The sequence below is a fragment of the Anomaloglossus baeobatrachus genome, chromosome 7 (genome assembly GCF_048569485.1).
Source record: "Anomaloglossus baeobatrachus isolate aAnoBae1 chromosome 7, aAnoBae1.hap1, whole genome shotgun sequence".
Lineage (NCBI taxonomy): Eukaryota > Metazoa > Chordata > Amphibia > Anura > Aromobatidae > Anomaloglossus > Anomaloglossus baeobatrachus.
In genome coordinates this window covers 35,336,382-35,350,992 of record NC_134359.1, presented here as the reverse complement: position 1 = coordinate 35,350,992, position 14,611 = coordinate 35,336,382, and the positions used below count along the sequence as shown (strand labels likewise).

The following is a 14,611-nucleotide window of genomic DNA, read 5'->3' as shown; positions in this document are numbered from 1 at the left end:
CGGTCAGCGCGGCAGTCCCCCTACACGAACACACTCAGCGACGCTGAAGTGTGTAATGGCACAAACTCAGTCAGCGCTGCTGTCCCCGGTGCACTAGCACACCCAGCAATGCTGGAGTGTTGCTGTGCGCGGTCCCCACAGGGACACAGAGTACCTCAAAGTAGCAGGGCCATGTCCCTGAACGATACTCGACTCCTATCCAGCAGGGTCCTCAGGAGCTGTGGATGGAGCACGGTCTCCTGTGCCTGGAGACCGAAAGGATCCCACTTCACCCAGAGCCCTAATTGAGGGATGGGGAAGGAAAACAGCATGTGGGCTCCAGCCTCCGTACCCGCAATGGATACCTCAACCTTAACAACACCGCCGATAAGAGTGGGGTGAGAAGGGAGCATGCTGGGGGCCCTGTTATGGGCCCTCTTTTCTTCCATCCGACATAGTCAGCAGCTGCTGCTGACTAAGCTGTGGAGCTATGCGTGCATGTCTGACCTCCTTCGCACAAAGCATAAAAACTGATGAGCCCGTAGCAGCACGAGGGGTGTATAGGCTGAAGGGGAGGGGCGTTACACTTTTAGTGTAATACTTTGTGTGGCCTCCGGAGGCATAGCTATACACCCAATTGTCTGGGTCTCCCAATTAGGAGCGACAAAGAAATATCAGATATAAGAGTGTAGGTTGGAGTCTGCGTTTGGTATACTTCATTCCTGGTCTAGTTACACCATGACCCATGTTTCTCCCCTAAGTAGAACTACACATGTTTACTTATACTCATGTGTACATTTCTCTTTCCATCTTACTTCCCTCCCTTGTTTCAAACAACCCTCCATTGGATTAATGGTCAAACCAATGTGTATTTATTGACGATCAAATGGGTCATAAAGTTTATTCTTGAAGCAGTGATATATCCCTTCTAAATGGGAACAATCTATCAACAGCCGCACAAGTTGCAGATAGGCTCCATATTGTGGATATCAAAATATATATATTTTTTACTCTGACATATCCTTGCCCACAATATTGATTGGAGTAGAAGGAAGTGATGAATTGCTATCCTTACAGTCACAGAATCTGTGCAGGGAAACGACGTATCACAATGTTTATATATAAGACATAATGGATAAGTCCCCCTGCAAACTGATAGGCTGGTTGAAGTGTCAATCAAATACCAATGACTTGCGCAACCGGAAATGACGTAGTGCAATGTTCATATATAAGAAATAATGGGAAAACTTCCCCTACAACTTGTCTGGCCATAAAGTAAAACTGGCAATAGTGATATGTCCCCTCTTAAATGGATATAATGTATCGGCAGTCATAGTAGCTGCAGATACATTTTACATAGTGGATGTTAAAATACATCTAAAAACATGTCTTTGCCCATAATATTGACTATAGTGACAAATCGCCAACTTCATAGTCATAAAAACATGTAGGGAAATGATATATCGCAATGTCCACACAGAAGACATAATGAGAAAGCCCTCCTGCAATCTGATTGGCTGGCTGGAGTGTCAATCATGACACCAGTGATGTCTTAAACCGGAAATTACGTATCGCAACACTCACACACAAGGAATAATGGGAAAATCTTCCTGCAGCCTGATTGGCTGGTTGGAATGACAATCAGACCTCCACAATGACCGAAACCGGAAGTGAGCTAATTGTATCAATAGATGGAGGGATATTTAAACCCCAGACCAGCAATAGTAAACAGGCGTCCACCACCCTCTGACCTGATTGCCAGACGTCCATTTTATACATCCACTCAGCCGGACCTGTCAGTAAGTACAATGATGATAGCACAATTTGTATTGAGTTTATATAAGGGAAACTACTAGTACTTATGCATTGTAACAATAGGAAGGAAAATCATCCCCTGCATCACTGACAGACGCCCAGCTAATGCACCCTTACAGGCTTTACAGGCTAGTAAGTACTGTATTCATGGGGATCTCTTTTAACAAGGGAAGAGGATTATTGTGAAATTTATATCTACATATGTGTGTTCACATTGACCAAAGAAAAACCTCATTGAAAGGTCAATGATGTATAAGGGAAGTTGATAATACTTGTGACAATAATAAGAAAAATCATCCCCTGTATCATTGAGAAGACGCCCAGCTTACGCATCCTTGTAGGCTTAATTGGCCAGTAAGTACTTTATTCATGGGGATTCCTCACTATATGGGAAGAGGTTCATTGTGAAATTTATATCTATATATGTGTGTTCACAGTGATTGCAAAACCCCTTTGAAGGATCTAGGGCCTATAAGGGAAGCTACTAGTGCTTATGCCTATGCATTGTGACAACAGGAAAAATCATCCCCTGTATTACTGACAGACGCCCAGCCTATGCATCTCTATAGGCTGTACTGACCAGTAAGTGCCTTATTCATGGGGATTTCTTTTTACAAAGGAAGAGGTTTAGAGTGAAATTTATACCTGCATGTGTGTGTTCACAGTGATCAAAGAAAAACCTCATTGAAGGGTCAATCCTATCTAATGATGTTATAAACAATGTGAGTACAGAATTACTGGGGAGAAATTCTGGAATCTAGGTGTAATTAAGTCCAATTTACGTATTGACTACGACAAATTGTTGTTTCAGCAAATCGTGTTCTTGACCCCATTTGGACAGCCCCTGAGGAACCTCCGCTGTATTGGAAGTCCTGGAGGGGAAACGCGTTGGGCAGAGAGCCGCGGTTGACGGCAAAGGACAGGCTATTGAGCCAAGATATTTATTATGACACATCCATATGAGGTTGCATAGCAAATAGATTGTGCCCTTGACTAGTCCCCTTCATCTCAAAGAACTGCACGCTAATCTGCAGCATTAAGAAACATATGTTGGGAGTAGTCTGATATTAGCATCCCTGATCCACACAGACTAAGAGTGTGAGAGGCATGAGTGTGTATCACCTTATATATTATGTAAGACCCCTCACTATAGCATAGCAGCACGAATAAGTTTGCAGCAAAGGGACTTCCAGGGCCAGTCCACGTCTTGAGTTGGGGCACCATAACGTCTATATTAGGGTGCCGACCCCCACGGTCAGGAAGGGGGAGACCAGGGAACGAGCCCAGGAACCCATCCCTGAACCATAATCTATGCACCTACAGTTTTTAACTTGCACAGTTTTCTGAAAATATTAATAAAGTATATATATTTTTAATAAGGGGCCTTGTTGTTTATAGTGATATATACCCTTATGGTGAGAGAAAATTTAAATTAAGGTTTGTAATCAACGGGGTATATTATGAGCAGGATGGGGGGGTATATTATGAGCAGGATTGGGGGGGGGGGGTATATTATGAGCAGGATTGGGGGGGGGGGGGTATATTATGAGCAGGATTGGGGGGGGGGGTATATTATGAGCAGGATTGGGGGGGGGGTATATTATGAGCAGGATGGGGGGGGGGTATATTATGAGCAGGATTGGGGGGGGGGTATATTATGAGCAGGATTGGGGGGGGGGGTATATTATGAGCAGGATGGGGGGGGGGTATATTATGAGCAGGATGGGGGGGGGTATATTATGAGCAGGATGGGGGGGGGTATATTATGAGCAGGATGGGGGGGGGGGGCATATGAGCAGGATGGGGGGGGGCATATTATGAGCAGGATGGGGGGGGGGGTATATTATGAGCAGGATGGGGGGGGGGGTATATTATGAGCAGGATGGGGGGGGGGGTATATTATGAGCAGGATGGGGGGGGGGGGTATATTATGAGCAGGATGGGGGGGGGGTATATTATGAGCAGGATGGGGGGGTATATTATGAGCAGGATGGGGGGGTATATTATGAGCAGGATGGGGGGGTATATTATGAGCAGGATGGGGGGGGTATATTATGAGCAGGATGGGGGGGTATATTATGAGCAGGATGGGGGGGTATATTATGAGCAGGATGGGGGGGGTATATTATGAGCAGGATGAGGGGGTATATTATGAGCAGGATGGGGGGTGGTATATTATGAGCAGGATGGGGGGTGGTATATTATGAGCAGGATGGGGGGGTGGTATATTATGAGCAGGATGGGGGGGTGGTATATTATGAGCAGGATGGGGGGTGGTATATTATGAGCAGGATGGGGGGGTGGTATATTATGAGCAGGATGGGGGGGTATATTATGAGCAGGATGGGGGGGTACATTATGAGCAGGATGGGGGGGGTACATTATGAGCAGGATGGGGGGGGTACATTATGAGCAGGATGGGGGGGGTACATTATGAGCAGGATGGGGGGGGGTACATTATGAGCAGGATGGGGGGGGTACATTATGAGCAGGATGGGGGGGGTACATTATGAGCAGGATGGGGGGGTATATTATGAGCAGGATGGGGGGGGGTATATTATGAGCAGGATGGGGGGGGTATATTATGAGCAGGATGGGGGGGTATATTATGAGCAGGATGGGGGGGTATATTATGAGCAGGATGGGGGGGTATATTATGAGCAGGATGGGGGGGTATATTATGAGCAGGATGGGGGGGTATATTATGAGCAGGATGGGGGGGGTATATTATGAGCAGGATGGGGGGGTATATTATGAGCAGGATGGGGGGGTATATTATGAGCAGGATGGGGGGGTATATTATGAGCAGGATGGGGGGGTATATTATGAGCAGGATGGGGGGGTATATTATGAGCAGGATGGGGGGGTATATTATGAGCAGGATGGCGGTATATTATGAGCAGGATGGGGGTATATTATGAGCAGGATGGGGGGGGATGAAGGGAATTTTGTTACTTACCGTAAATTCCTTTTCTTCTAGCTCCTATTGGGAGACCCAGACGATTGGGTGTATAGCTACTGCCTCCGGAGGCCACACAAAGCATTACACTAAAAAGTGTAAGGCCCCTCCCCTTCTGGCTATACACCCCCAGTGGGATCACTGGCTCACCAGTTTTAGTGCAAAAGCAAGAAGGAGGAAAGCCAATAACTGGTTTAAACAAATTCACTCCGAAGTAACATCGGAGAACTGAAAACCATTCAACATGAACAACATGTGGACCCGAAAAACCAACCCAAAAATCCCGAAGGACAACAGGGCGGGTGCTGGGTCTCCCAATAGGAGCTAGAAGAAAAGGAATTTACGGTAAGTAACAAAATTCCCTTCTTCTTCGGCGCTCCATTGGGAGACCCAGACGATTGGGACGTCCAAAAGCAGTCCCTGGGTGGGTAAAGAAATACCTCATGTTAGAGCTGCAAAGACAGCCCCTCCCCTACAGGGAGGCAACTGCCGCCTGCAGGACTCTTCTACCTAGGCTGGCGTCCGCCGAAGCATAGGTATGCACCTGATAATGTTTGGTGAAAGTGTGCAGACTCGACCAGGTAGCTGCCCTGGCACACCTGTTTGAGCCGTAGCCTGGTGTCGTAATGCCCAGGACGCACCCACGGCTCTGGTAGAATGGGCCTTCAGCCTGATGGAACCGGAAGCTCAGCAGAACGGTAGGCTTCAAGAATTGGTTCCTTGATCCATCGAGCCAGGGTGGCTTTGGAAGCCTGCGACCCTTTGCGCTGACCAGCGACCAGTATAAAGAGTGCATCGAGCGGCGCAGGGGCGCCATGCGGGAAAAGTAGATTCTGAGCGCTCTCATCAGATCCAACAAATGCAAATCCAATTCATATCGATGAACTGGATGAGGACAAAAGGAAGGTAAGGAGATATCCTGACTGAGATGAAAGGGGGATACCACCTTAGGGAGAAACCCCGGAATCAGGCGCAGCACTACCTTGTCTTGGTGAAACACCAGGAAAGGAGCTTTGGATGACCGCGCTGCTAGCTCGGACACTCTCTGAAGAGACGTGACCATTACCAAAAAAAAGCCACTTTTCTGTGGACAGTCGAGAAAGTGAAAAAACATCCCTCAGAGGCCCCAAGGGCGGCTCCTGAGAGCAATAAGTACCCTGTGCAGATCCATGGGTCTAACGGCCTCTTGTACGGAGGGACAATGCGACCAACCCCCTGCAGGAACGTGCGTACCTGAGGAAGTCGTACTATGCGATTCTGAAAGAATACAGACAGCGCTGGGACTCGTCCGTTAAGGGAGCCGAGCGACAAACCTTTTCCCAAACCAGATTGCAGGAGGGAAGGAAAAGTAGGCAATGCAAATGTCCAGGGAGACACTCCCTGAGCAGAGCGCTAAGAGAAGAATATCTTCCACGTCTTGTGGTAGATCTTGGCAGACGTCAGCTTCCTAGCCCGTCTCATGGTGGCAATGACGACTTGAGATAATCCTGAAGATGCTAGGATCTCGGACTCGATGGCCACACAGCCAGGATCAGGGCCGTAGAATTCAGTGGAAAAAACGGCCCTTGGGACAGTAAGTCTGGCCGGTCTGAGGGTGCCCACGGTTGGCCGACCTTGAGATGCCACAGATCCGGGAACCACGACCTCCTCGGCCAGTCTGGGACGACGAGGATGGCGCGGCGGCAAGCGGAGCTAAGCTTGCGTAGCACTCTGGGCAACAGTGCCAGAGGTAGAACACATAGGGTAGCTGGAACTGCGACCAATCCTGAACTAGGGCGCCTGCCGCCAGAGCACTTTGCTCGTGAGACCGCGCCATGAAAATCGGGACCTTGTTGTTGTGCCGAGACGCCATTAGGTCGACGTCCGGCATCCCCCAACGGCTACAGATTTCCTGACACCATTCTGGGTGCAGAGGCCATTCCCCTGCGTCCATACCCAGGCGATTGAGGAAGTCCGCTTCCCAATTTCCTACGCCCGGGATGTGAACTGCGGATATGGTGGATGCTCTGTCCCCCACCCACATCAGAATCCGCCGGATTGCCTGGTAGGCTTGGCGATGCGTGTTCCGCCTTGGTGGGCGATGTCTGCCACCGCTGTGGAATTGTCCGACTGAATTCGGATCTGTTTTCCTTCCAGCCACTGCTGGAAGGCTTGCAGGGCAAGATACACTGCCCAGATTTCCAGAACATTGATCTGAAGGATGGACTCCTTGACCGTCTGAGAAGGGAAACGTTCCTGTCTAGGGACGTCGACTCCCCAACCCATTGGCAAAGCATGTCCCATTGAAGTGGACGCAGATGAAACTGCGCGAAAGTGACTGCCTCTGCATGAGACGTCTTAAGGGGTGTGACTGGCCTTGAAGGAGAGACTGCACCCCCGTCTGTAGTGAACGCTGCTTGTCCAGCGGAAGCTTCACTACCGCTGAGAGAGTGCGAAACTCCATGCCTAGATATGTCGGCGATTGGGTCGGTGCCCGATGCAACCTTGAGAAGTTGATGATCCACCCGAAACTCTGGAGAGTCTCCAGCGCCACGTTCAGGCTGCGTTGGCATGCCTCTTGAGAGGGTGCCTTGACAAGTGGATCTCCCAGTAAGGATCACAGAGTGACCCTGAGAGCGCAGGACTGCTCCCACTGCTGCCCTGAACTTGGTGAAAACCCGTAGGGCTGTCGCCAGACCAAAGGGCAGGGCTACGAACTGAAGATACTCGTCTTCAATAACGAAAACGTAGCAAACGTTGGTGCTCTGGAGCAATCGGCACGTGGAGATAAGCATCCTGATGTCTATTGATGCTAGGAAATCTCCTTGCGACATTGAGGCAATGACGGAGCGGAGGGTTACATCCGGAATCGCCTGGCCTTCACGTGCTTGGTGAGCAGTGTTAGGTCCAGAACGGAACGGAAAGAGCCACCCGTTTTTTTTTTTTTTTTTTTTGGCACCCCAATCAGATTGGAGGAAACAACCATGTCTTGTTCCTGAAGAGGAACAGGGATTACCACTTCTTCTGCCTGCAGAAGAGCAACGGCTCGGTGGGGGGAGGGGGGGGGGGGGGGGGGGGAAGTGCTGAAGAATGGCGTCGGAGGACGAGAACAGAGCTCTATCCTGTACACGTGAGACAAAATGTCTCTCACCCACCGGTCTGTGACCTGTGGCAGTTAAATGTCCCCAAGCGGGAGATTCTGCCACCAACCGCGGATGCGGAGAGAGAGAGAGCTTACAGTCATGAGGAGACCGCCTTGGTAGCGGTTCCTCCTGCTGCCTTCCTTGGGCGTGATTGAGCCCGGCCGGAATCTGAGCCCCTCTGAGCCTTTTGAGCCCTTTTTGGACGAGGACAATTGGGACCTGCCCGAGCCTGGGAAGGACCAACCTCGACTGTCCCTCCAGGACAGCATTACTAGGGTAAGTCGCAATGCAGACATTGCGAGGTTAAGGACACCACCTGCGGCACAGATGTACATGTGCTCAAGACCAGCTGCGCAAGCGCAGCTGAAATAGGTTAGAGTGCCCATACGGCTGCGAATGCCGGAGCAACCGACACGCTGAAAGCTTCACAGACAGATTTCAACCAGAGGTCCATCTGTCTGTCAACGGCATCTTTAAGTGAAGTCCCATCTTCACTGCAACTATGGATCTAGCCGCAAGCCTGGAGATTGGGGAATCCACCTTTGGACCCTGGGTCTAGCGCTTTACCACGTCAGGTGAAAGGGATAACGTGTATCCTTAAAACGTTTGGAGAAAACGCTTATCTGGTAAGCGTGGTGTTTCTGAACTGCTTCTCTGAAGTCAGCGCCAGAAAAATACGCAATATACGCATGAGTACTGAAAAAGGATTTCTCCTGCTGTGAAGCTGACCCCTCCAATGGGGGAGCTGAGGGAGAAATATCCAACATTCCATTGATGGACGCTATAAGATCATTCACTATGGCGTCACCATCCGGTGTATCCGGATTGAGAGCGGTGTCAGGACCAAAGCCCTGATCAGCTACGTCTGCCTCATCATACAGAGAGTCCTCCTGCTGGGACCTTGACCAGTGATGAAGCCGAGCGCCGCACCCAGCGAGCTAGCTTAGGCTGTCTGGGACTGCCGTCCGTGTCAGAGCCTTCACCCTGGAATGCCTGGGACCCCCCCGGAACACTGATTACGTTCCAGATGAGGGTGGCCAGGGAGCATTAATCAAGATTGCCCATGGCCTGTCTGGACTGCAAAGTCTCTATCCCATGACAATCCATCAGCCGAAACTGCAACTCCGTCCCTGTCCCTGGACAGGGTTCACGGATGGTTCCTTTGGCCACCTCTAGTAGATACCCCGGCTGACCAAGTGCTACAGGGGAGCTTGCACACAATGGGGGTCAGTGGAACCTGCCGGTGGAACAGTATCACATGCAGGAAAAACAGCATAGGAAGCCTTGTTGCTTTTTTGCTGCTGTATTCAATCCATCCTTGCAATGTATAGCATACAAGCATAAACACTTCAGCACATGCAATACAAGCAGCATAGAAAGCCTGTGCCTTGGCACTCTTGCTTTTTTGCTGCTGTTGTCCAGCCATCTAGGAGAATATAGCCCAGAGTAGCGACCGTACAGTGCAATGTATAGCATACAAGCATAAGTACAAATGAACACTTCAGCACATGCAATACAAGCAGCCTATAAAGCCTGTGCCTTGGCACCCATGCTTTTTTGCTGCTGCTGTCCAGCCCTCTAGGAGAATATAGCCAAGAGTAGCGACCGTACAGTGCAATGTATAACATACAAGCATAAGTACAAATGAACACTTCAGCACATGCAATACAAGCAGCCTAGAAAACCTGTGCCTTAGCACCCTTGCTTTTTTGCTGCTGTTATCTCGCCATCTAGGAGGGCATATAGCCAAAGATAGCGACCTACAGTGCAGTGTATAGCATACAAGCATCAAATACAAATGGACACTTCGGTATTTAGTGGGGTCAGCACTTCAGGTGCTGCTTACCGCCCGCCTATAACGCGGGTATGTGGTCGCCAGAGCCCTGTGTAGGTTGCCCAGAGCATGTCTCCGTTCCCCATCTCGGACTGCGTGCAGGAATGGCTGCCGGCGTCCTTCTCCAGCTCGTGTGACGAGGGGCGGGCCGTGGGCGTGCCCCAGACAAGAGCGGGAAACTGGCGTCCCACTGTGTCCAGTGAAGGGGGCTGGAGAATGCAAAGCAGACTCCAGCCCTCTGCGCTGACTGTCTGTACAGCGTCCCGCCTCTCCCCTGACTGGCAGGGCTGGAGGCGGGAACGAAACGAAAACTAGGCCGCAAAGCCGGGGACTCGAGTAATAAGCGCGGCCGTCCATGTGCACGGCCAGCGCGGAAGTCCCCGGCGCACCACAAGTCCCAGCCGCGCCACAATGTAAAAAACACCCAGCAGCGGCCGGCGCGGCAGTTCCCAATACATAAATTCACTCAGCTAAGCTGCAGTGAATAATAGCACGAGCGCACCGCGCTGTTACCCCCGGCGCACTAACACTCCCAGCAATGCTGGTGTGTGTGTGCGCGCTTGCCCGGGGACACAGAGTACCTTAATGTAGCAGGGCCCTGTCCCTGACGATACTCAGCTCCATATCCAGCAGGTTCTCTGGGTCTGTGGATGGAGCCCGGTCTCAGTGCCTGGAGACCTGTAAGATCCCACTTCGCCCAGAGCCCTGAGGGGGGATGGGGAAGGAAAACAGCATGTGGGCTCCAGCCTCCGTACCCGCAATGGGTACCTCAACCTTACAAACCGCAAGTGGGGTGAGAAGGGAGCATGCTGGGGGCCCCATATGGGCCCACTTTTCTTCCATCCGACATAGTCAGCAGCTGCTGCTGACTAAAAACAGTGGAGCTATGCGTGGATGTCTGACCTCCTTCGCACAAAGCAGAAAACTGGTGAGCCAGTGATCCCACTGGGGGTGTATAGCCAGAAGGGGAGGGGCCTTACACTTTTTAGTGTAATGCTTTGTGTGGCCTCCGGAGGCAGTAGCTATACACCCAATCGTCTGGGTCTCCCAATGGAGCGCCGAAGAAATATTATGAGCAGGATGGGGGGGGATATATTATGAGCAGGATGGGGGGGGATATATTATGAGCAGGATGGGGGGGATATATTATGAGCAGGATGGGGGTGGTATATTATGAGCAGGATGGGGGTGGTATATTATGAGCAGGATGGGGGTGGTATATTATGAGCAGGATGGGGGTGGTATATTATGAGCAGGATGGGGGTGGTATATTATGAGCAGGATGGGGGTGGTATATTATGAGCAGGATGGGGGTGGTATATTATGAGCAGGATGGGGGTATATTATGAGCAGGATGGGGGTATATTATGAGCAGGATGGGGGTATATTATGAGCAGGATGGGGGTATATTATGAGCAGGATGGGGGTATATTATGAGCAGGATGCAGCCATATGCCAGGATGACGGTATATAGCAGGATGTGGGCATATACCAGGATGAGGGACATATACTGTATATACAAGGCAGGAAGATCATTACCAGGATGGGGTACCTTAGTAGAGAATTTGGGGACATTACCCCCATAACAGTGTCAGCAGCAGATCCTCGCCCCATAGTGTGTCATGACCACATTTTTTGCTTAAAATTTTATCTTCCTATTTTCCTCCTCTAAAACCAGGGTGCGTCTTATGGTCCGGTGCGTCTTATAGTCCGAAAAATACGGTAACACTCTGATCCATGGAGAGCCCGAGCTGAAGGATCCGAGTATAGGCCTCAGTGGCCTTTCAGATTTCACCCTCCCTCAGCTTATGCTCATCCACGGAGGTATTATTAGACACATGGAAGGGCAGAACAGACAGACCACTCCAACGCAGCAGATAATGGAATTGCTATTACTTATAGAACATATCACTTTGTTACAATTTTACTTGCAGCTGGTAAGTTATTTCCTTTACCTTAAAAGACTTGCAAAGCCGTGAGAATTGCTTTCCAACTAGGGCTGTGAACTCTTTACCATCCTCTCCGCTCAGACGGCTAAATGGAGGGGGGGGGAGGGGGGATAAAAAGGAAAACAAAAACAGCAGGTTATCACTAGTGATGAAACATGGCCGGACACAGCAGACACATTCTCTCCTCCAGGACAGTGGTTTAAAATTAGGTTTCCAGGAGTTAAAGTGCACCAATCACCAGGATTTTCCTATATAACCTAAAGCCAGTGCTATACTGGCGCTATCAGGCTGATTCTATACATACCTGTAGTTGCCAGCTCGGATGTATAGGTTTGGAAACACAAAAAGTAAAGTTTGTATGTCATACCCATGTGACCAAAAGGGGTGGGGCCTCAGCCTACATAGCTGATACCAGGAAGCAACATTTTTGTTGGCTGAGACCCCGCCCCTTCTGGTCACATGGGCATGACATCAGCACAGGTCCTGTCACGAACTGAAATGTTTGTATAATAGAATTAGCATAAGTAACAGGGGGAGGGGATAACTGAACTCACCCCGACTATTAGCTGATCCTCAGCTGCTGTCACTCAAACTGATGATTTTACAAACTTTACTTTGTGTTTCCAAAGCTATAAACCCTAGCGGACAAATGTACAGAATCAACCTGGCTTTAGGTTATTTAAAGGCAACCAATCACCAGGATTTGCGTATGTAAGGCTAGTTTCATACTTGCGTTGGACGGCTTCCGTTGCTATCCGCAGCCTTGAGGAATTACGGTAACCGTTACAGGAAACGGTTATATTCCTCATAGACTTCTATTAGCTACAGATAGCAACAGATGGTCTTGCATTGCATCCGCCCCGCAGCGCATCAGTTGTTTTGACGCTGACCGTCAGTGAGCGTCGGGCGGATGGAACGCTGCATGTAACGTTTTTTTGACCAGCGGAAACCTTTATTTTTCACTGCGCATGCTTTTTTTTTTAAAAATCACAAACTTTATTTTATTTCTCGGTGGCCGAACGTTCATCTGAGCGATCGGACGCAGGCATGTCAGGGCGCTCGGCTGATCCGCCGGCATGTCAGGGCGCTCGGCTCATCCGCCGGCATGTCAGGGCGCTCGGCTCATCCGCCGGCATGTCTGGGCGCTCGGCTGATCCGCCGGCATGTCTGGGCGCTCGGCTGATCCGCCGGCATGTCTGGGCGCTCGGCTCATCCGCCGGCATGTCTGGGCGCTCGGCTCATCCGCCGGCATGTCTGGGCGCTCGGCTCATCCGCCGGCATGTCTGGGCGCTCGGCTCATCCGCCGGCATGTCTGGGCGCTCGGCTCATCCGCCGGCATGTCTGGGCGCTCGGCTCATCCGCCGGCATGTCTGGGCGCTCGGCTCATCCGCCGGCATGTCTGGGCGCTCGGCTGATCCGCCGGCATGTCTGGGCGCTCGGCTCATCCGCCGGCATGTCTGGGCGCTCGGCTGATCCGCCGGCATGTCTGGGCGCTCGGCTCATCCGCCGGCATGTCTGGGCGCTCGGCTCATCCGCCGGCATGTCTGGGCGCTCGGCTGATCCGCCGGCATGTCTGGGCGCTCGGCTGATCCGCCGGCATGTCTGGGCGCTCGGCTGATCCGCCGGCATGTCTGGGCGCTCGGCTGATCCGCCGGCATGTCTGGGCGCTCGGCTGATCCGCCGGCATGTCTGGGCGCTCGGCTGATCCGCCGGCATGTCTGGGCGCTCGGCTGATCCGCCGGCATGTCTGGGCGCTCGGCTGATCCGCCGGCATGTCTGGGCGCTCGGCTGATCCGCCGGCATGTCTGGGCGCTCGGCTGATCCGCCGGCATGTCTGGGCGCTCGGCTGATCCGCCGGCATGTCTGGGCGCTCGGCTGATCCGCCGGCATGTCTGGGCGCTCGGCTGATCCGCCGGCATGTCTGGGCGCTCGGCTGATCCGCCGGCATGTCTGGGCGCTCGGCTGATCCGCCGGCATGTCTGGGCGCTCGGCTGATCCGCCGGCATGTCTGGGCGCTCGGCTGATCCGCCGGCATGTCTGGGCGCTCGGCTGATCCGCCGGCATGTCTGGGCGCTCGGCTGATCCGCCGGCATGTCTGGGCGCTCGGCTGATCCGCCGGCATGTCTGGGCGCTCGGCTGATCCGCCGGCATGTCTGGGCGCTCGGCTGATCCGCCGGCATGTCTGGGCGCTCGGCTGATCCGCCGGCATGTCTGGGCGCTCGGCTGATCCGCCGGCATGTCTGGGCGCTCGGCTGATCCGCCGGCATGTCTGGGCGCTCGGCTGATCCGCCGGCATGTCTGGGCGCTCGGCTGATCCGCCGGCATGTCTGGGCGCTCGGCTGATCCGCCGGCATGTCTGGGCGCTCGGCTGATCCGCCGGCATGTCTGGGCGCTCGGCTGATCCGCCGGCATGTCTGGGCGCTCGGCTGATCCGCCGGCATGTCTGGGCGCTCGGCTGATCCGCCGGCATGTCTGGGCGCTCGGCTGATCCGCCGGCATGTCTGGGCGCTCGGCTGATCCGCCGGCATGTCTGGGCGCTCGGCTGATCCGCCGGCATGTCTGGGCGCTCGGCTGATCCGCCGGCATGTCTGGGCGCTCGGCTGATCCGCCGGCATGTCTGGGCGCTCGGCTGATCCGCCGGCATGTCTGGGCGCTCGGCTGATCCGCCGGCATGTCTGGGCGCTCGGCTGATCCGCCGGCATGTCTGGGCGCTCGGCTGATCCGCCGGCATGTCTGGGCGCTCGGCTGATCCGCCGGCATGTCTGGGCGCTCGGCTGATCCGCCGGCATGTCTGGGCGCTCGGCTGATCCGCCGGCATGTCTGGGCGCTCGGCTGATCCGCCGGCATGTCTGGGCGCTCGGCTGATCCGCCGGCATGTCTGGGCGCTCGGCTGATCCGCCGGCATGTCTGGGCGCTCGGCTGATCCGCCGGCATGTCTGGGCGCTCGGCTGAT

General features: G+C 52.8%; 1 protein-coding gene across 2 annotated transcripts in view; it reads right to left on the bottom strand.

Annotated features, from left to right (window-relative positions):
- The window catches only part of RIF1 (replication timing regulatory factor 1), a 234,742-nt gene that overhangs the window by 204,701 nt on the left and 15,430 nt on the right, over window positions 1-14,611 (bottom strand). For both annotated transcript variants that reach the window (XM_075317188.1, XM_075317189.1), the window contains exon 3: window positions 11,665-11,743. In XM_075317188.1, the coding sequence (XP_075173303.1) occupies window positions 11,665-11,743 (79 nt within the window). The remainder of the gene's footprint in view (window positions 1-11,664; window positions 11,744-14,611) is intronic.